The sequence below is a fragment of the Salminus brasiliensis genome, chromosome 9, assembly GCF_030463535.1.
Source record: "Salminus brasiliensis chromosome 9, fSalBra1.hap2, whole genome shotgun sequence".
NCBI lineage: Eukaryota > Metazoa > Chordata > Actinopteri > Characiformes > Bryconidae > Salminus > Salminus brasiliensis.
In genome coordinates, this window is record NC_132886.1 from 28,792,226 (window position 1) to 28,815,062 (window position 22,837).

General features: G+C 38.7%; 1 protein-coding gene across 2 annotated transcripts in view; it reads left to right on the plus strand.

The window, feature by feature from the left end:
* The window catches only part of cacnb2b (calcium channel, voltage-dependent, beta 2b), a 75,147-nt gene extending 52,334 nt beyond the window's left edge, over positions 1-22,813 (plus strand). For both annotated transcript variants that reach the window (XM_072688128.1, XM_072688129.1), the window contains 11 exons: positions 1,731-1,853; positions 3,680-3,819; positions 4,967-5,028; positions 5,347-5,369; positions 5,518-5,598; positions 7,144-7,202; positions 7,358-7,467; positions 11,246-11,397; positions 12,234-12,329; positions 12,853-13,026; positions 16,898-22,813. In XM_072688128.1, coding sequence (XP_072544229.1) covers positions 1,731-1,853; positions 3,680-3,819; positions 4,967-5,028; positions 5,347-5,369; positions 5,518-5,598; positions 7,144-7,202; positions 7,358-7,467; positions 11,246-11,397; positions 12,234-12,329; positions 12,853-13,026; positions 16,898-17,716 — 1,839 coding nt within the window. In that variant the 3' untranslated portion in view covers positions 17,717-22,813. The remainder of the gene's footprint in view (positions 1-1,730; positions 1,854-3,679; positions 3,820-4,966; positions 5,029-5,346; positions 5,370-5,517; positions 5,599-7,143; positions 7,203-7,357; positions 7,468-11,245; positions 11,398-12,233; positions 12,330-12,852; positions 13,027-16,897) is intronic.
* The last annotated feature ends 24 nt before the right edge of the window (positions 22,814-22,837 follow it).

The window sequence follows — 22,837 nt, forward strand, 5'->3', positions numbered from 1 at the left end:
TATAGACAAACAAGTTAGCGTGACAGGGTGGTAAGTTAAACTGAAGGATGAACACAAAGCATAAAATGTTTACAAAAAGGTTTTTATATGAAAATGAATAATTTTTTACAAATATTTTTTTACAAATTTTTTTGATGCAAATGTCATGTATGTCCATACTGATATAAACATTGCTACTATACATATGCTATTCTTAGGAAATGAATCTCTTTTATCATGTTTACAAGAACCCTTTAATTAATAGCTTAATAACTACACACACATGTTAAAAAACAATGTGCAATACCCCCCCACACTTTTTATTTACATTCTGCATTATGTTCTTTTGTGGGCCATGTTTATAAGAAGCCTCACCACATTGTAAGTGATCATGAAGAATAAAGGTGTACAAAAACTCAGTATAGTGATATTATGTCTTGCAATGCTGGATCGAATCTCAAAAACACAGTATTGATTTTTGTGAATTGACGTGCAAAGATTGGTGGCAGACAGTGGTTCATTTTGTGTAGTGTTTAAACTCTGACCACTAGAAGGCCCTGTTGCACTGTTTTCAGATCCCCCTGTTCTAATTGGGCAAAAATATGATTTTAATCAGATGTTCTGCATATTGTACACATATACACTGTGTAAATATTTCTGGATGAATTGATCAATAGAAATGCTCTATATTACTTGAGATCAATTCTTATTTTACACTGACTTTCATTCAAAGTTAGGAAAATTTTTGCCTTTTTGGAGATGTTTTTCATTGGATAGCAACAATATATTTGTGTATTTTTATACTATGACAAAATTGCAATATATCGCAACATATTGAATCGCATCCTCCTGGCAAGATTCTTGCCGATGCACAGCCCTAATGAAGAAGCATGACAAAAAAATACCAATACACGTACATTTATGCCAATTATCTGACGCTCTTATTCAGAACGACTTGGTGTATTGGTGTAGCGCAGCATAGTCCCACACTGGGAATCAAACCCCAGGCTCCCACTTGGTGTGGTACCTCTCTGGCAGTTAGTGGTGTTATCTATTGCACCACATCAACCAGTAAAAGGCAAGAGAGGATGTGAGAGGAACATTGTTCTGTCTCTTAACCTTCCTAAGGCCAAAGGTGCCCCATAAAAAAAACAGCCAACTATCCGCCTGCAAACCGTGAGGACAGTAGATAAGCACTTAACAAGCCTTTCAGATCAACCTCAGTGCTTTAAACAATTACCTTAAGCCAAAATACTGCAAACCCACAGTCAATAACACTGCATACAGCATAGGTTCACATGTGAGGCAGCATATTTGAACATGTTAGATGTGTACATGCTCTTTTTATTTTAAAAATAATGATAGTGTTCAAGTTAACAAGTTATCCATGGATGATTGTTCAGTAGGCAGTTTCCAGCTGGTTTGTTACCTTGACTCCATCACATTTCTCAAAATTAGTAGTTCTCCTCATGAGGAGACACTTAATTCATTGTTTAGTAAATGTTTTGAAAAAAATCCACGTTAAAAACCCTTTTTTAGCATAGCTAAAAAGGCTTTTTATTCAGTAACAAACTGGTGGGACTATTCTTTGGTAACAGTAGTAACCAAATAGGCAGTATAAGGGGTTAAACTGATACGGATAACCATGGAATATCAGTCAGATTCTGCTAATTTCAGAGAAATGACGAATTGATTCATTATATATTACGTGGTGAGAAGCAATTCAGATGTCTCCTGCTTCTGTTTGGCAGTACAAGCCTGTTGCGTTTGCTGTGCGCACGAACTACACCTACACTCCTGCCGATGACGACAATGTCCCAATACCTGGACATGGGGTTTCCTTTGAGGCTAAAGACTTCCTGCACGTCAAAGAGGTGAGAGGAAGAAAACACCTCCTGACCTCCTACATTTGACACACCATCATACATCATACACAATCTTAAGATCAGAAAATTTCACAAGAACTTTCACAATTTTGCAGCCCACCACCTCCCCTGCTCCTCCTGATGGTCCAATTATGCTCAACCCCTGCCTGGCAAAAGAGGGGGGTGGGGGGGTGGGTGTCTGGCTTCGGGTTCCATCAGCTTGAAACCCCTCCAGCTCCAGCCCATTTCTTAAGTTCTCTTTCCCTGCCTTAGTCAAGCAAGCTTGGTCCTCACCTCGCAAACAGCCAGCTAAGGCATGAGTGGGACAGTAAAGCTATGATTAGCCACTAGAGCTCCTAGATTGCGGAACCCATCTCACTGGGCAATCTAACGGTGTGTACCACACCACATACATCTCCGAAACATCAGGCAGGTCTTGTGGGGCATTGCCGGTATGCAGTTGTCAGGACCTACCAAAAGTGGACCAAGCACCTATAAATCAGTGACAGGGTCATGGGCACCTAGGCTTTTTGATGTAATCTATGGAGGCACCACCTCACCACCGGGTGTCATTTTTACGTTGCAATTTTCAAACCTTACCTATTTACGTCTTACGTTTACTATGCAGTTTGGAATGCAGTAGAAGTTGCACAGGAAAACTGAGAACAGATATATGCAACATATTGACATATAGGTGACATATATGCCAAATTATTTGAAATTGCCATTTACAAAAACAGAACATATATATCAGTCATACACTGGTCAGCCATAACATTGGTACCACTAACAGGTGAAAGGAAAAACATTGATTATCTTATCCTCATCTACACTGGTGTCAAGGCATGGGGTCAGTCAGTTCTTGAAGGTGGATTTCTTGAAGTAGTAGAAAAAATGGTCAAACGTAAGGGTGTGAGTGACTTTGACAAGAGTCAAAATATGATGGCAAGGCAAAGGGGTCAGAGCAGCTCCGAAACATTAGGTAGGTCTTGTGGGGTGTTGCCGGTATGCAGTTGTCAGGACCTACCAAAAGTGGACCAAGAAAGGAACCATTATATACCAGTGAAAGGGTCATGGGCACCTAGGCTTTTTGATGCAATCCATGGAGGCCCCACCTCACCACCGGGTGTCATTTTTACGTTGCAATTTTCAAACTTTCAATCAAGAGCAAACATAAAAAAAAAATAACCACCCTAGACATTAAATTCTTATTAATATTATTCTTTTTAGCCATATGTCACTTCCTTTATGTTATGTGATGAAGCAATAGTGCATTATTTATAGACAAAAAAGTTAGCGTGACGGGGTGTTAAACTGAAGGACGAACACAAAGCATAAAATGTTTACAAAAATGTTGATTAATTGTCAAAGGATATTGATTTTTTTAAAGGATATTGATTAATTTTCAGGATATAAAAATCCTGAAAATTAATCAATATCCTTTTAAAAAAATCAATATCCTTTGGAAATGAATCAATTATTAAATATCCTTTTTTTAAGATTTATGTATAAAATGTTTTCATTTTTAGATGCAAATGTCATGTTTGTCAATACAGACATAAAAAGTATGTTATTCTTAGGAAATGAATTTTATTTATCTTTTATTGTGTTTGCAAAAACCCTTGAATTAATAGCTTTAAACTTTGGACACACTAGTTGGCTCATTTTCTGTTCTTTATGCATCTCATCAAACATGGACGCAAAAAAGATCTAATGCTAATCTTTTTGCTAGCTCTGTGTGTCCGAGTCGAAACATTAGCTTTGATGCTGCTGTAAGGAAGTGGAGTGAGATAGCAGTGCAGGGCTCAAGGTGGTCGTTTGTTGTTCTGTTGCAGAAGTTCAACAATGACTGGTGGATCGGGCGGCCGGTGAAGGAGGGAGGGGAGGTGGGTTTCATCCCCAGCCCGGTCAACCTGGAGACGATTCTCATCAGGAGAGAGGTGCAAGCCAGGAAGGCAGCAAAAGCCCTAGCCAAGTACACAAGTCATTGCTTACAGAATTCAGTCCAGTATACAGTATCATGCACCTGCTATGTTTTTAACCCTTTGCTGCACAGCATACATATGGCAACAATGCCTTTTCTGCTGGTTTGGCATGAATATAATATCAAGTCTTTTTTCTGTTTTTTCAGCTTTATGTGTTATGCAGTTTATTTTTTCTGATCACGTGCCTTCATGAAGTTAGTATACAGTTGTGTGAAAAAAATAGTACATCCCATGAAGTGTTGCCATTCTTTAACATATTTTAACATTTAGACATTTAGAGATTTCTATTTGAACTATGTTGAAAGATGGAACCAATAAGAAATCTTTTATTAAACGTAATAAATAGAAATGTAGTGTTCCTATGAGGAAAAAGTTAGGACACCCCCACATTTATTACCAAATCAAATGCCAAAAATGAACATCAGGTGCAGCAACTGCTGATGACTAGAACATTGTTAGATAGGATTTTGGACGAGCCTGTGATGATGTTTTTATATTGTTGGATATTTTTTTTTTAAGATATTGTGGTCTGCACTTGGGCTGAACTTGCTAGGACAGCTTGACCTGCCCATGTTGGTAGTTGTTTTAAATGTTAGCCACTTGTGAATTTCTCTCTAGACAGTGGAACGGCTGATTTCTAATTGTTCTGAGATCTTAATAAATCCCTTTCCAGACTAATCTGCATTTACAGCCTTCTTTCTCAAGGCAGATCCAAAGAGAGCTCCTTGGATCTGCCATGGTGATCTTCACCACTCACTTCAACAACCAAGAGCAAACCAAGCTAAATGTCTGAGGTTTAAATAAGACAGACTCCTCCAAAATCCTCTCAAATCATGTTCTATTTATCTGCAGCTGAGTTTAATTTTTGACATTTTGAATAGTAATAAATGTGAGGTGATTTATGGGTGTAGTTGTATTACCTCCACCTCTCAATATTGTTAAATGAAGTTCAAATGTCCTTATGTTTTTAATATATTAACAAAAAGACCATGGTTTTCACACTGTATATAGATTACATATGGAAAATTGTGTAATTAATAACCAAAGGGTTAAAAGCTACAAAGCATTTGCACAGGGATGCAACATTGAAGCTGATGAACTGGAGATTAAGTGGTTAACACCTGTCTGTCATTTCAGCAAAGCAGCAAGCGCTGCCAAAGATGATATGAACTCGAAGAAAGTCACTCCCCCTCCAACAGGTAAGCTCAAATGAATTGCGGAGCAAGGTCACTCGATTGAATGTCCAGAGTGTTTTGGCCTCTCGCAGGATCCATTAGCATGCTAATTACGTTAGATCAAACATGATAATCTCACAGCAGAATGTCCAGCATGAGCCGTTTATTTGTTCAATCCCACCCTTCAGATTGTTCGTTAACAATACTAATAGCATGCATCAGCACACAACTGGTGGAATAGGGCTTTTAATAGAGCAAAGGAGTGAGAGAGAGGTGAGGTGCAGTGTTCTTCTACAGACAGGCACTAAATCTAATGTTTCCCTCTTCAATCTGACCCCACAGTTCAGCAGGTGAAGAAGAAATCGGTGAGTACATTCTCGGAGAAGCATTAGCTTTACTCTGGGTGTGTTTAAATTGACCTTGGTCAAACTGTTTGGTCAACCAACAGTTTATTATTTAAAGTGTAATTTCAATAACAGATTATTTTTTTTAATTCTGCATCGATTTTTACAGGGGGAGCAACTGGCTGCATATGATGTTGTGCCTTCCATGCGCCCTGTGGTGCTGATGGGGCCTTCCCTCAAGGGCTATGAGGTGACTGCTGAATTCTTGAAGTCAGAATCTGAGTTTTTGGAGTTCATGCTCTTTTCTCTAAATAGTTGGTAACAGTAACGGCTAAAATCTGCTAAAATCTAACAGCTAAAATGTCAACAAAAGCAGGCGAGCAATTACCTGCCATTGAGGCTGGGGCAGTTTTTGTTCTTTAACCCTATTAAACCTTAATGAAGCAAGTCCTATTACACACTAAGGTATATCACTCAGTTACTACAGGTTACTTCTGTACAAACTGGTGGGGCTATTGTTTGGTTTTTACTTAGACATGGGAGCCATATGTCACTTCCTCTATGTTATGTGATTTAAAGCAACAGTGCATTATTTATTGACAAACAAGTTAGCGTGACGGAGTGGTAAGTTAAACTGAAGGACGAACACAAAGCATAAAATATTTACAAAAAGGTTTTTATATACTAAAAATTAATCAATATCCTTTAAAAATCAATATCCTTTGAAAATTAATCAATCAATAAATATCCTTTTTTTTGATTTATGTATAAAATGTTTAAATTTTTAGATGCAAATGTCATGTTAAAAATAGTATGTTATTCTTAGGAAATGAATTTTATGTATCTTTTATTGTGTTTATCTTTTATCGTTTGGTAATAGAAGTTTACTAAGGACGTTTGGGTGGATGTTTTAAATGTAGTGCCTTCAACAACACTCCTTTTTGTGGAGCACCCACAACATTTTTTGTTTTGCGCTGGAAAGCTAGTTAGCTCTACTCTAAATGGCTCTAAATAACTTTAATAATTAATAATTTGGCTACAACTACTTTATGATCAGTCTACTTCAGACTACAGTCCCTTTGAACCAAGTACAGCCATAAACCATCTAATACTATATGACCGGAAATTCTAGGACAAAGACAAAAGAAGCTAGCTCTTGAAGGTGGGCATGGCAGAATAAGGTTGCAATTTTATCTGGATTATCTGTCTTGTTTAGATTATGGGGAACTTCATATTTTTCTGAATTTAGTAGCCAATCTAGCAGCACTGCTTATATAGCTACATTATCTATAGGTCACCAAAATCACCTCGTCCAGTTTTTCTGTGGGTGTTTCGATGAATCAGCACTTTAATGTAATCCAACAACAGTGACTTATTCTGGTCAAAATAATTCAGGCAAGGACTTTAAGCATTTAACCTGCTTTTGTAATATTATATGTATATATATATATATATATATATATATATATATATATATATATATATATATATATATATAATATTTTGACATTATTGTTTAGTGCGCTTATGTGTGTTTTCATATACTACACAATATAGCGCAATGGCAGTGAAATCAGAACCCTGGTATTTTGGTCATATGGTGCAGCTCTACATTAAGGCTTTCTATGATCTCATATACACATGGTCTACTACTCCATCTACTGTACAGCTCTCATTTCTGCAGTCTGCCTCTCAGTCTGGAGGATTTAACAGGGCTTATGAACAGATTATGTGGTGATTAAAGTTTCACTTGCCCCTCCTTCTCTCCCGTCCTCTCTCTTTTTCTTTTTTACAGGTTACAGACATGATGCAAAAGGCTCTCTTTGATTTTTTAAAACACAGATTTGAAGGCAGGTATGTAGTCACACCAGGCTTCATTGTTGTGTTCACCAGTCACTGAATGTCTGTAAAGGATTTCCCTCAGATTCTGATGAAGTAGCAATAATACGGTTCACTAACAATATGTCATGTCTTTTTTTCTCCTTTGTCTTTGTATTTTTTTTTGCTAGGATAACAATCACTCGGGTGACGGCAGATATTGCTCTTGCTAAACGGTCTATCCTGAACAACCCCAGCAAACACGCTATAATGGATCGCTCCAACACTCGCTCCAGCCTCGGTAATGCTTTATTTTAAGCTCCTCATCTTTCATTTGTGCACAACATTCCAGGGGCCATATGTATGAAATGTGTTTATGCTAATAAATTCTTCTGAGCGACAGTCTACCTACCTAGACTGATATTAAAAAATGTAAAAAAATGTGTACTCCTCTGCATACTCTGGAGGTTGCATATGCATTGAGGCAGAATGGGAATTACTGACTTCTAGTGGAAAAGAGAGGTACTGCAGAAAGAACTGGCGTCAGTGTGTCTGTAAGCTCAGTTACACTACAAAAAATAGCTTATTAAAGCGTGTTTTAAACAGATAGCGTGGAATATGTATTTTGTTATAATGGGTAAAGGATATCCAGGACTGCTTTTAGCTAAAAGTGATTCTCTGTTTGCCGTGGTTCAGGCTACTGCACTGGGACCCATGTGATGGGGAAAGAATGGAGAATGCTGCTTGAAACATAGATCAGAAATTATATAAAGATAAAGAGCGCATATACATCTGGAGAAACAGACAACTAAAAAGACTGAAGAGGCTCAAAACACTGTTAAAAAGTTTCTTTATTAGTTGAAATTTTTTTTTATTTTCCTTTTATATAAATATTACTCAAGATGAAGAAGTTCTCAAATAAATTTTATCTTATGTTTTATTGTTTACTTAAGACTCTTACAGCTACCTATGTCAGAATCGTGTTACACAGGTAGGAGGCTATAGTGGTGTGGTGTGGGGGGGCCTAACTGGAGTAGGAATTATTATGCTACGTTCCATTTACCTCAAAATTTGGATGTGGGAGCTGGGAATGACATACCTGAGTTGACCACGTTCCAGTTGAACATTCAGATAATTGTACACTATTTCAAAACATTTAGTTAGCTAAAGACTTCAGAGTTTACCACAACTGGTTCGATGATTCTTTACCAGTGTCTTATGGTGAATCTAACCAAAATATGACCCACTGTTTATGCCAGTTATGTCCCAGGTTAGCATTGTTAGTGACACTAGTTGATAACAACGCTTTATACGGATCCAAACATCATGGAAACACATCCACAGATAGAGTTTGGACAGTACAACTGATATAATGAGCCACACATAGACAGAAGTGTTAATAAACCAGTACAATACTACTGCTTTTACTTACTGTTGATGTACGGTGCAGCCATCTTGGATTTTGAACTCAGGTTTGGTGAGGCTCTCCCGACTTTCCAAGTAGAAAATCCGACTTGTAGGGGCATTCCAGTTCATACTTCTTTCTTGGAACTCAAAAATCCAACATCGCAGTTCAAATGGAACCCAGTCTGCTACGGGAGGACAATGTTGGTACCTACTACACTACACCAACTGCAAATATACAAAATAATAAGATTAGGTGGAGGTGATTGAAGGGACTCTATGTTGGAAGTTAGTTAGAGCCCCTAAATCTTCAGAAATATCCTTGGTGATACCATTGCTCACACCAAAGACTGCCCCACTTGTTAAAACAGCCATAGTCCCTTTCCATTCTCTTTAATTGAATGCGTTATGGATTATATATACTGCATTGTAATTTCATTAATATAGGAGGTTTACAACCACCATCATCACCCAGTCGGTTACTCCCATCGGATCCCTGAAATTTGCACACTTTTCAAAGTTCGACAACTGATGCATTTTTTAATTGGTTTTAATGGGGTTATTATGTGCGTTTTCCAGCTGTTTTGAGTAAATACAGGAGGAAATACCGACATTAGGAAATGGATGTGCATAGTTTTTCAAAAATCTGGTGGAAAATTGACAAATGGAAACTATGTGAGCATACATATGGCCCCTAGGTGTATTTTAGATTTACATCATGGAGCATTAAGAAGGGCATTACTAAAGTATTTGCCTTACTACCAGTTTGAGGAACACAAACTTCATTTTTGTCAAAAGATGACAATAAGGATTTAGGGCCTTTTTTATATTAGGATAATATGAGTTTCCCTACTTTCAGAGAAAACCTTGTCCTACCCCTCACACACACAAACCCCTCAAAACCTTCTAACTCCCTGTTGTACTGTAATACTGGGGTAAACCTGGACAGTGTTTTCTGTCTGAGTAGGGTTATGAAATGTATAGCTAGCTAATGTTGCTCACACTGTAGAGGGGACTGATTGGTTCTCTCCGCTCTGTCCCACATAATGCTCTCTTGCCTCAGATGCCGCGGGTATGTATTGCTCCCAACCCCATTCCTGTTGGTTTCAGTACAACCACTAGCAGCAATTACATTCCATTAGCTGTAGCACTATCACTACAAGTGCTAGTCAGCCCTCATACAGCAAATGCTCCAAGAGTGGGATATGTAAACGCAGAGCTCTCTGTGTTTGTGTTCTAGAGAAAAGCTAGAATTCAGCTGGAGTTTGTGAGGAGAATGTTCCGGTTCTGTTTGATGCATTTGTGCATTTGTGCAAGGTTCTCTCTGCGTTGCTTTGATTGTAATTTCATCTGGAGCTGAACGCTACCTTTTACCATCCACTTCATGTTTTGCCATTCATTCAGCATGGTCTGGTCATTCTTTTTTGTATTAATATCATCACAGTGCTGTAAATACCACGTATTTAACATGATGGTCTTGATACAGTGTGTTTTATTTGGCCAAGTTAGAAGAATCCAATGGTAAAGTCTACAGAGAAGTTTCTATTTTTCTTTTGAGAAAAGTGACAAATCAGTGCCTAATCCTAAAACAGCAGTCTAGCAAAGCACTGGTTTGGGATGGTTTGAGAACCACTGCCTTAAAAGTGCCATAGAATGCATTTATTGCATATTTAAACTTGTTATTTGATATATAAATTGTACATATGTGATTTTTGGTTGGGGTGAAAAATGCTCAGTTGCTCAGATGTAGATTTAAAAGCCTATTTACAGCCTTGTTATTTTGCCTCAGAATGAAGCACACTGATTTTCCTTTAACGAAGGGCTCTGCTTTTATTGTCTGGATTATGGCAATGCAATGGATCAAATAGCATGGCACAGCCAAGCCTAGTACAGCATAAACAACTTATTTTTTGTACATCTTACTGGATAGTGTTGCTATCTTCATGATACCTCTCAGAGCAGTATGCAGTTAGCTAGCTGAAGAGATTGTAGCTGGTCAGCTGGGTTACCTTTTAGCCTAGCACCTACTTGCTTCACCATATTCTCTATGGTGCTCTTTTTCCTTTTCCAGTCAACCCAGTGTTAGCTTTTAGTCTCCCAAGGTTGCATTCAGCATTCTCTAAAGGGCTGAGTGTATGTAAATTCATTCAAGGCTCATAACTCAAGATACGTAACAGTGATGGGAGTTAAAACTGGCCCATTTTACAGCTCTGTTATGGTTCTGCGAGATTTTAATTTCAATGAAGAGACAACAGTGTTTGAGGTTCATAGTATGTAGTTGCATGTATTAAACTCTTCTTAATTAAGCCTAACCTTTCCAAGTAAAATATAATATTCCACTCTATGGCTCTTTTAGGGCTGAGAAAATAAGTTTGGAAATTGCACTTCCCAAATTTTAAATATCTTTAAGTCAACAGGTTTCTATGCTTTTAAGAAAATATGGAAATGCACTGATGTGGCAGACTAGAGATTAGGTATAATTTGGGGATTATTTGGGACTCAGCAGTTTCTGGATAAAGTAATACTGGTTGCATTCTTGTGTATACGTGCTGTCAGAGCGGAGCAGTTGGTTGAATGATTTGGTACAAGCATTGCTAGATAAATGTTCTTCGTTCTTCAAATGAAATAATTAATTTATCCTTTAAAATGTTAAGTTATTTTCCATGTTCTTGCAGCCCAGATCCAAGGCGAGGTGGAGAGGATCTTTGAGCTGGCCAGAAGCCTGCAGCTGGTAGTCCTGGACGCAGACACAATAAACCACCCCCTCCAGCTCAGCAAGACCTCCTTGGCCCCAATCCTTGTCTATGTCAAGATCTCATCCCCAAAGGTTTGAGCTCACAGCAATTCAGTAACCCCCTTCAGTTCACCCAGCAATTCAACATAAACACATGCCAGCCCTCTAACAGTGGCAAGGTGATGTGTAACAATTGGAAGCTATAACTTGAAGTTGTACATACATTCTGAGGTTAAAATATATAATATAAACAATATATTTGCTAGATTAAAAAAAAGTTGATTTTACATTTGATCCGAGTACCTTAATGCTGAGTTTTATTCTGTATCAATCCGAACGTTGTGTGGTTGTATTATTTATAGAGATACAATGTAGGTGAGATGTGCTGGTAATTATTGCTGAAGTAAAATCACTATGTTTTTAGTAAACAGTTTCTATAAAGTGACGTTCTGGACTGATCTCTTTTGTTTTTGTTTGCTGATCTCTTTTAAATGAACTCTCATAGTGTGTTCAGTATCTTATAATAGAGTCTGATTGATGCCAGCTCCCAGTAAAGTTAAATAACTGCAGTGAAATACCTGATAAAAACACACCTGGATTGGCCCTAAAACAGATTTTCTTAAAGCAAACTTACTTAAAATGTTGTATAGAATTATCATTTATCACATGTTTTTTCATTAAGTATGTGCCCACAGAATAAGTATAAAATAATGGTAATAGTAGAGTGTGTAAAACACTCATTAATCCAGTAACTCCATATTCAGTTCTCAGGGCCCCCTACACAGTCTACATTTTTGTTCAATCCCAAATCCCACCATCAATAAAAAAAGGGGGGGCCTGAGGACCGTTTTAGGAAAACCACTGCTACAACTCTAATCTTCTCCTGTTCATCTTTCTCCTTCCTACTGTTTCTTTCTCTGATGCTTCAGGTTCTCACAAGATTGATAAAGACCAGGGGAAAGTCTCAGACCAAACATCTTAACGTTCAGATGGTGGCTGCAGATAAACTTGCCCAATGCCCCAATGTAAGAGCGTCCTTATTAGTCATTGTAAGCTGTGTGCTTAATTAAATGCCTTAAGAGAATAATTTCAGATGCCATTAGTTCTTTAAATTGAACTGGATCAAACTTTCTAAGAAAAAGCACTCTTACATCATTATTCTACATTTACAGATGAATTTCTACATTTTGATATTTCTTGAGAAATCAAATGAAAACTTAATTTGAGTTCATATGTCCTCCTTTTTTCCAAGTTGCCCTAATTTCCTTGATTGTGCTCTCATTTCTGACTTGCTTAAGGCCTTAATTAGAGTTGATCTGATTATCAAGAGATTTTTTAAATGGGTTTTAAATGTTGCAAAGGAACCTTAAGGGACCTTTGAGGCAGACAGTGACATAGATGAGGTTTGTACAATAAATAAATGTATGCCAATACAATAAATAAATGTATGCCAATACAATAAATAAATGTATGCCAATACAATAAATAAATGCCATGTTATGTTCAATATACTTACCTATGCCTGCCCTTTGATGCTTCATTTTTTAGGAGATCTTTGATGTTATATTAGACGAGAACCAGCTTTCAGATGCCTGTGAGCACATAGCTGAATACCTGGAGACTTACTGGAGAGCCACCCATCCTCCAGAGATGGAGCCGGCCAACCCCCTGGTAGAGAAACTAGCAGAGAACACACTTCCCACCAGCCCTACACCAGCGAAGGTACGCTAAGAAATCATCTAGCAGAAGCAACATCACAACATAGAGACTAGCTTGAGTAATGGAGAGACACTGATTTAGCGAAATAGCAGTCAAAACAGCCACAAGTATTGGGCCAGATTCATAGAACTCAGTAAATGCTGCAGTCATTAACTCCTATTTATAAAGTCATCACGGCAGTTATAAGTGTGCCACTCTTTTTTGTATTTTTGCATGTGCTCAGTAAATGCCTAAAATCCTAATGTCAGTGATCTAATGCATATTAATGATGAAACATGTAATGATTAATCTAAGCTTAGAGGTATCTTTGGATCCTTGCCTCTACGAACAGTGTTCACAGAGTAAACAGTGAAGTACTTTTGTAAGTTGCTCTGGATGAGAGCGTCCGCTAAATGCCTTCAATGTAAATGTAAATGTAGATGTGGCACGGCCAATTGTGCTCTGGTTGCTTTAAAAATCGCAACCCTCGGGCTATAGAGGCAGTGCTTTAGACTGCTGGACCACACTAAGCCCTTTCAACTCCTTGTAAATGATCAAAATTATTTGTCCTCAATCCATTTTTGCCATTTAACCTGAATGGCAAAGCCTCATTCTGAGCTGTTCTTAAAAGCTTGATGCTGAATTTTACATTAATGATCCCTAAACATTTTGTCATGATTCTCAATTTGGATCAAATGAAATTGTTAATTGCAATAGTGTTAACACATACATCTAGACTTGCCTGCATAACCGAACATGTTTAAAAACTTTGTAGAAAAGATAATGAAATCCATTTTGGCTTCTTACCAGGAAATTTACCATCAGACAGGTTAAGTAGTTAGTTTATGTGGTGAATTGTTGTGTTGTGAATTACTAATGGCACATGCAAACAAGGCAAAAGAGTGGTAGCACTATATATATCACACAAACATAAACCAGGCTGCTTTACTTGTCAGTAAATTCAGCAGAGAGTTTTATGAATTTGGCCCATTGTGTTATTTTTGTGTTCTGCTTGTTCATGATATTTGTCAATTCTTTTCCCCTTCATCGTCATCTAAAACGTCTCTTGGACGTTTAAAGAAGTCAGATTTGAGGTAGAAGAACCTCTGGTGAGTGAGATGAAATAGTTAGTGTAGTGTGCTTCATTAAACGCCCATTAAACTCTCATTAAACGCTAAATTAAGAAAGTTTGTTCCTTTTTTTAAGTTAGAAGGCTTAGTCTCTAATTAGCTGGTAGAAAGAATAGATGTCCATGCATAGATGCTGCATTGGGTGTTGAGATGATCCATCTATAGGTCCTTCAGTTTAGAATGGACAAGGGGTGCTTGTAAACAAATGCATGTGCATTGAGATGAAGAGTTCTTGCTATTGAATTGGCCATGATGTACTTATTATTAAACATATTTTCACCCTGTTTTCTAAAGATCATTACATGTTAATGCACACTTTACTTGTCACAGTATTGAAAAATATAAATTCCTGCAACTACTGCATCTACAGTATCTATGTGTACTGTCAAAATTCTAATAAAAGCTGATAACAGCCATAAGAACTGACCAAGTGTACTAATGTGTTTAGATTTACTTAAAAAGAAAAAAAAGAAAAGCAAAGCAAATAGACAAATACATAAAAATATATATTTTTTAATAAATTAATAATACATCAGTAACTATGTTGCACAGATCATCAGCATGATCTCTATTGCTTATCTATAAGAGTGTGCTTAGATAGAAATACAATATTACTACCAAGCACAAGTTAGCAAAACTTCACACATCATCAAAATGTAGGACTGTATCTTTCTTATCTTTTATTGTCTGGAAATGTGGCACTGTTGACATGCTTAGCTGAACCAGTTGCAGCATCTATGTGTGTATATCTTTGGAAGAAAGTCCATGCCTTGTAATACTTAGCTAAGTGCTACATAGCTTGTCCCTTTCCCTGTGCATACCCTAAGCTTGAACGATAATAAAAAATGTGCCAAACAGTTATTGCCTGCTGAATTTTCACAGTGAACAATATTATCACAATCCAAATTCAAGTACCCTATAGCTTACATTCTCCCTGCTTCTAATATTACTGAATTATTTATAACGATGGCCGTATTCTGCTCAGATGGCATGAAGCACTTTCAGCATCCAGTGCTTCTTTACCTTTAAAATGATTGCCAAACTGGTCCTTTGGCACCTTCTTCTGGACAATGAATTCCTTTTACTTTCCAAAGAAGAGCAGAACTCATGTACCAGAGTTACTGTTGAATTAGCTATGTTACGTAGCATTGAGCTATGGAGCAGTGGAGCTGTGTTCTCTGGAATGGTAGTTGGTGCTCCATCCAATATATTTAGAATGAGTTAGCGAGTGCATGAGGTGGGGTGGTGATCTTGTCACTGAATGCTATCTAAGTCTTTACAGAAATGCTCAAAAATCTAGTAGAAAGAATTCTTCTCTGGACAGTAGAGACAGTTACAGGACTATTTTTCATTCTCTTAATTTCAGAAGAAACTTTGAGCGCACATGTGTCCCAAAACTTTTCTCCTTATCTTGACTTGCAAACATATTTTGTAGCAAGCTAGTGTTTTTGTTCTTGTTTTAGGAAATTTCACCCATCCTTTCTCACAAAATGTGTCTAGTTTTTGGACCAGCTTGCATCCACAGCATGATCACAATGGGGACTGTGAGAACCAATTCAAAAGCATTAGGTTGCTTGAAAAATCGTAAAGATGGTGAATTATGAGCCATCCTGTGGATCGCTAGCTTCGCAGATCAATTCCTGCCTCTTTTCAGCTTTTTTGATTTACTTGTCCCTAACCCTTTTAGTAGCCTCAAAGCGTAATACTGTAGATCTGCTCCCATGTGTTTTTTTCCCCAAACATACCTCTAGTGATTATGGCCAGAGTTCTGTTGTCCATTTTTAACTCATCAATCTACAGCATTTGTGGAATTCCTCTAGATTTGCATATTCCATTAATTGACTTTTGCAATGAGATTGCACGTAAGATTGCAGGTGAGAACTGTGCACCACCACTGGTGTCGGCTAAGCCTCCCTGCAGGGGGTTTGCTTTGTGTTGTCTTGTCCACAGTTCCCTTTAAAGCCCTAATGGAAGCTGAATCTGAGTTTTTATTTTTTTAATGAAGTGAATCTGGCTCTTCAGGGTAAATGTATATAGTATGTCTTATGAATATCTTCCCAATGTCTAATCAATGTCTGCTGTATTTCACCAGTATTGCTCTCGTCTCGATGTGGAATAAGTGGTCCTAAAAGTGGGCCAGGTTTAGGTCAGCATACCCCTGCCCAATCTCAAGGCTAACATGGCACCACCCTGTCTTCCAGTCTGCCTGGAGAGCTAAAGCTAGAGCTAAAACTAAACCTATCTTTGTCTCCCTCAAACCGCGACTTGTCTGCCTCAAGGCTGTGTGCGTTGCCATGGTAACAGCCCTCAGTCACACACATTCATTAGAATAAGACCACGCCCAGACTGATCTCAGAGAGGTCAGACGAGTGCATGTTTGGCCATTTTTGAGGAGCGTTTCCTTTGTAAACTTTGCTGAACACCTTCCCAACAACATTACAGTTAAGTATTATACAGAAAAATTTAAAATATAAGAATGATCCCAGGGTCTTAAGTCCATTCGTCAATGACATTTTGGACAGAGGACATTATAGTCTTTATGTACATTGTTGGCATCAATTACAGTATTGATTTCAGATCCTCGGCCAAATGCTTAGAGGAGCCCATGATTACAACACCACCAGCCTGTCTAACCAGCCCTAATGAATCATTTATGGACTAAAAACTGGAGTATTAATAATCTAGTGTCCTCCTCACATGCCCCTTAGATCAAGCTCTGATTACATCTTACAGCTAACTTCATGTTTTGTAATCCCTGACATCAGGATGAACCCAAAAGCAAGAGGACAGCGGCCACCAAGAGGAAAGGATCCAAGGAGAACCAACTGGAGGAGCCACCCCAGGCTGAGGAACAGAGGGAGGAAGAGGAGGAGGAGGAGGAGGCAAGGGAGGAAGAGGCTGTGGAGGAGGAAAGGCTACTTAGAAGTGAGCCAAAGAGACCCCAGCATAGCCACCATCATCATCACCACCACCACCACCACCGGTCTGGCATAAATCGCACAGAGCAACACAACCACCACTCTGCCCACCCACAGTCCACAGACATCGAGCTGATACCCAGCAAGGACTCAGTGTACACTGAGCCCCGGAGCCGACGCATGGTGATGGACGAGGACGACCTGGACCAAATCGATGTGTACCACAACAGGACTACAACCCACAGGGATCACAACCACCAGCATCACAACCACCACCATCACCACCACCACCATCACCGCGGGACCACGGACGTTTACGATGAGCACTCCCCTCATGGACAAGACTACGAGCTGAAGCACAACGAGCGCAACAGGCAGCACAGACACCAGGGCCAGATACGTTCCCACCACCACGAGCGGCCTTATCATGAGCCGCTGCAGCCGCATCACGAACAGCCGCTACACCCCCATCACGAACAATCGCTACGTTCCCATCACGAACAGCAATTGCGCTCTCACCACGAAAAGCACTACAGCCTCCCTCATCACAACCACTATCACTACCCGAGTCGAGAGCGGGACAGGGACAGAAATAGAGAGAGGGACAGGGACAGACATGGGGAGGATGGTAGTAACTGGCCCACAGATATGTACATTCATCGCTGAATGATGTGGATTTGCACTGCGCCGATGCTGCTAAGTGAAACGTAGGTGTCATGCCAATACTTGTACTGTCCAGATATTTCGACACACGCATGCGTAATGTGAAGCATATAACTGCAATGTAGCTGCAAATAAAGTGTACTTAAGTCTTTATTGGACCACACTGGGAGTTTTTTGGGACAAAAGCATATCTAAAAGATTAGAGCAGCTAATTAACACAAGTCCCTCTGTGTTACATTCTTAGCAGGCTTAATACGGAACAAGGCGCCTTCTTTATTGTCCATTATTCTATTATTTTCATTTGTCATTGCAAAAAAGCCCAAGTCATTCTCACAGTTTCTCACTTCTCCTGTCCCCTGGTAGCTTGAACCTTTAAAAGAAATAAGCCTTTAGACAAAACTATTGTCACAAACACATATTATTTCTTCACTAATGCTAATGATTAAGCATCCTCTTGTTTTAACGTGTGAGTAAATGTTAATTTTGGATATTTACAAACATTTTCTCATAAATACTCCTCGTAACATGTTATTAACACAAATGATTCATCCAACAAAAAACATTTGTAATTTAATGCCGACTACCATTAGTCCATCTGTGTTATATCCTTAGCAGGCTAAAAGCGAAACAAGGTGTTTCCATTATTTTATTCCTGTTTCAATCCGAACATTAGTCCCTCTGTTATATATTCCTAACAAGCTAAAATGGAACAAGGTGTCTACATTATTTTGCATTATTCTGTTCTTTTTTTCCTGGTCCAAACCTACCATTAGTCCATATATTCTTTACAAGCTAAAAGTTTTACAAGATATCTGCATTACTTTACATTATTTTTTTCGTGGTCCAAACCTACCATTAGTCCATCTGTGTTATATCCTTAGCAGGCTAAAACGGAACAAGGCATCTCCTTTATTTTCTGTTATTTTTTGCTGTTCCAAACCTGCCATTAGTCCCACTGTGATATATTCTTAACAAGCTAAAAGTTTTACAAGATATCTGCATTACTTTCCATTATTTTTTTTGCGGTTCCAATCCTAACACTAGTCCTTGTGTGTTATATTCTTAACAGGCCAATGACAGAACAAGAAAAATCTCTATTATTTATCCATTACTTATTTGCTGTTCCAAAGCTACCATTAGTCCATGTGTGTTATATCCTTAGCAGGCTAAATACAGAACAAGGCATCTCCATTATTTTCCGTTAGTTTTTCCTGTTTCAAACCTAACATTAGATATATTCTTAACAGGCTAAAATGGACCAATTCCAATTCATCTCCATTATTTTCTGTTATTCTGTTATTTATATGTGTCCTTGCAAAATGGGTCAGGCATGGTCAGGTCATTCTCACTGTTTCTATTTCAATGCGTTATTGCCCCTCCTCTGGAAGCTTAAAATTAAAAAATAAAACAAGCATTCAGACAGAACGCTTCGATAATGCTAATGATTAAGCATCCTGTGGTGCTAAAGTGCAAGTAAATGCAATTGTTTTTTATCTACAAACATTTTCACATAAATACTCTGTGTAGCATTTTGCTAACACAAGTAGTGATTTGTCCGACAAAAAAACACCAAAAACCTAAAACACCCATTTTATGCTAGTAAATCACACTTTCGCTGTTCCAAATCTGGCATGTGCACCCCAAGTGCTTGAAAATTCAATCCTGCTGCATCTGTAACTCAGCCTCAATTCATGCTAAAGTAGTGAGGATTTTTTACTTCTATTGATTGGCTCCTTTATACCCTGCCCACTCCTCACTAAGGGCCCCCTCAGGTTAGGATTACTTCAATCTCTTCCTGTTCATTTTAGCTTTAAGTTGCTCACTATTTAGTCAATATATCTGGTAGCTAAAGCCCATTTTAAAAGCTTGGTAGTGTGAGTGTATGCTGTGTAATAAATTAATAGAGCCTAAGATTATTCTGAAAGCTGTTTATAATCAGTAATTAAATAACCCAATATTTATTTTATTTCAAAAGTGATAAAAAAACATAACAAATTATTACAATTCATCAATATCATTTATCAATTGATACCTTCCTGCACCTCTAAAAATATCACCTGAAGAAAGATATGAAAAAGATAAGAATGTTTAACATCAATTAAATCTGGTAGTTGTTCTTGCTACTGTGTCAACGTTTCATAATAAACCAATAGAAATGCACCAAAATTAATTGGAATCAAATATTTTTTACATCTACCATTCCTTTTTTTTTTTTTTTTTTTTTACACAGAGATCAGCCATAACATTAGTACTACCAGGTGAGGTAAAAAACCTTGATTATCTTCATGTACAGTGGCATCTTTCAGGGGGTAGGATATATTAGTCAGCAGGTGAACTGTGTAGCAGGAAAAATGGACAACCATAAGAATCTGAGCCGAGGGTCAGTTATGCTGGATAGCACCTACAAAAAGAGGTTTTAAGTGGCAAAAAGTGGTTCAAGTGGCAAAAAGTGGTTCAAGTGGCAAAAAGACGTTCAAGGGGACCTAAGGCTCACTGATGCATTGATCCATGGAAGCCCCACCTCATAACTTCTAGGGCTTAAAGAATCTGCTGCTATCCGCCTTGGTGCCAGATATCACAGGACGCCTTCAGAGCTCTTGTGAAGTCCATAACTCGAACGGTCAGATCTGTTGTGGTGGCACAAGGGTAGGCACAAGCCTACTCTCTGTTAGGCAGATGGTATTAATGTTATGGCAGTTTGGATAACATAGTGTAATATTATGTTGTGTTATAGATTATGACCAGTAACAGTAATTGGGTTTAATCACATTACACCATAATATAATAGTGGTGGCACTTCAGAGCTTTATGCAAGAATGCTAGCTATGCATTAGCCTCATCTCAGTGTGATGTATTGCTATTGCTATGCAGTGTGTGATGCTACAAACAAAGGCAGTATATATTTAGGTTAGCCTAACAGCAGTTAGGGAGTGTAAGTGTTTGTAACTGTTTTATAGCAGATGTATTGATTTATGAATGCCCTTAATGTGATATATATAATTTTTTATGACCTGTATCTATGGGGCTATATGGGCAGTATCGTGGTCACGTGGTAGAACCGTTTCTGTCCGTCTTTATTGCAGTGCCTTGAGGAGATGAGCTTTCTCCTTCCTGACTCTGTGTTGTTTTCTGGGCTAACCGGGCTGGCTGTGGTACCGTAAACCCTGCTTGAGGCAATTTGGTCACATCCCACTCACACTGCGCACGGTGTTATCTTGACACCGAATATTCCAATGCAGCATTTTTTATTTATTTTTTTTGCAGTAGGCTCATCTTGCACTGGTAGTTAGTTGGCAGGACGCCAACAACATCATGCTTCAATGTGTTTTTTAAAAAAGGAGGCAATTACATTATTCCTACAAAAGGGTTTCAAATATTGCATGGAAGTAGTTTGCAGTTGGACAGTACAGCTATTGGCATTTCACAGGCTACTACGGTATGCACTCAGGATGCACGTCTTTTAGCTTTTCTCCACTCTTCTCACATTGTTATCTCTTCTTGTCATCCTTACTTATCGAATTCCTCACCTTCTGGACTCTGACAGTTAATTCTTTTCTGATTTCTATTCAGTACAACTATGGGTCACACTTTATTTTGATTGTCTTCTGTAAATGATCTACTGCTCTTTAGAGATGGAAAATCCGGGTCCAGAATATAAAAATTCGCCTCAGTTGGGACAAAATCCTGGGGCGGATTTTTACTTTCACCGGTTGACCCATGCCAGATAGAGTGATAACTGGACAACTGGAGCAACAGTGGAGATGGACGATCCAGCTAAAGAAAGTAAAAATCAGTTGGTAAGGTAATCCAAATTTTGCATCATCAGCAGTTTGAAAAATGAGCATCTTGACTGCACACGCGTTCAAGGGGCCGTGTGTGGGTCCACCCTCAGTAGTGTTAGGGGCATCCTGTGCGATTCTGGGCAATTGGCAGTCCAAATTTGGGAGAAAATGGGCGAAAAATCAGATACAATTGTAATCATTTGGATTTGTAACTTTCTAGGCCTTAATTATCCATCTCTTCTGTTGCTCCAGTTGTTACTTTATTTGGTAAGAGTCATCTGGTGATCATGAACTGCAGGGCGCTCATAAAAATAGAGGTGCTTCAAATGATTCTTCTTTTGCACCAATTTTGTAAAAGAAATGTGAACATGAAGAACCTTTTACATTTTTAAGAATGGTTCTTCTACGGTATTACTTGAAGAACCCTTTAAAGCACATTTAGGCTCAGAGTGGCTCAGTGGTCTAATGCGCTACCACTATGGCTACCCAGGGGTCCTGAGTTCGAATCCCAAGCCATGCCGCTTTGCCATCAGCAGCCGGAGTCTGAGAGAGCACAATTGGTCATGCTTTCTCTGGGTGGGTAGATGGCGCTCTCTCTCCCCTCATCACTCTTAAAGTGATGAGCAAAGTTGGCCCAGGCACAGGAATCTAGTGGCTGGAGTGGTGAAGCTGGGAATCTGGGAAACCCTTTTCTTGGAGGGTGTCGGCTGCCGCATCAGCGATGACGGATCAGCGCCAGTTTGAACAGAGGCGGTGGCTGGCTTTGCATGTATCGGAGGTTACATGTTCTGGTGTTGGGAGCATTGCTAGTGCTAGGGGGAGCTACAAACAGGTGGGAGAAAAATAAACTGTCAAAACAAAGTGTTACCATAAGCGTATGCTGTCACATACCTGTTATGCCCTGTATGCTTACATCCCAATACCGCACTTTCTACCAACCTGTCTGCATTGCTGTTGTAACTGTTTGGGTTGTATGTTTCTCAATATTTATTTCACCCTAATGGATGAAGTCAGGAATAAGCTCTGGTATGGTTACTCTTGTCTTCGCCCTGACAATCTCCTCGTTTTATTTGAATATTTTGCATTGATAGTGATCGGTGTTCAGTCTGATAATGTTTGACATGTTGGCACAGTAGGTATTAAGCCAGGACATAAATGGTCACATTTACAGATCACCAAAAAAAACACAACAGGTTTCCTGGGATGATGTTTTTTACCCACACACTGTATAGTCCATCCCCAAGACCTAGTAAAGGTGATCGCAGTCTAAAGATATGTTCAACAACGTCTGACAATGGAATAAAAGGAAAAGAGAGAAGCATTGGTGCGTAGCGTTGTTTAT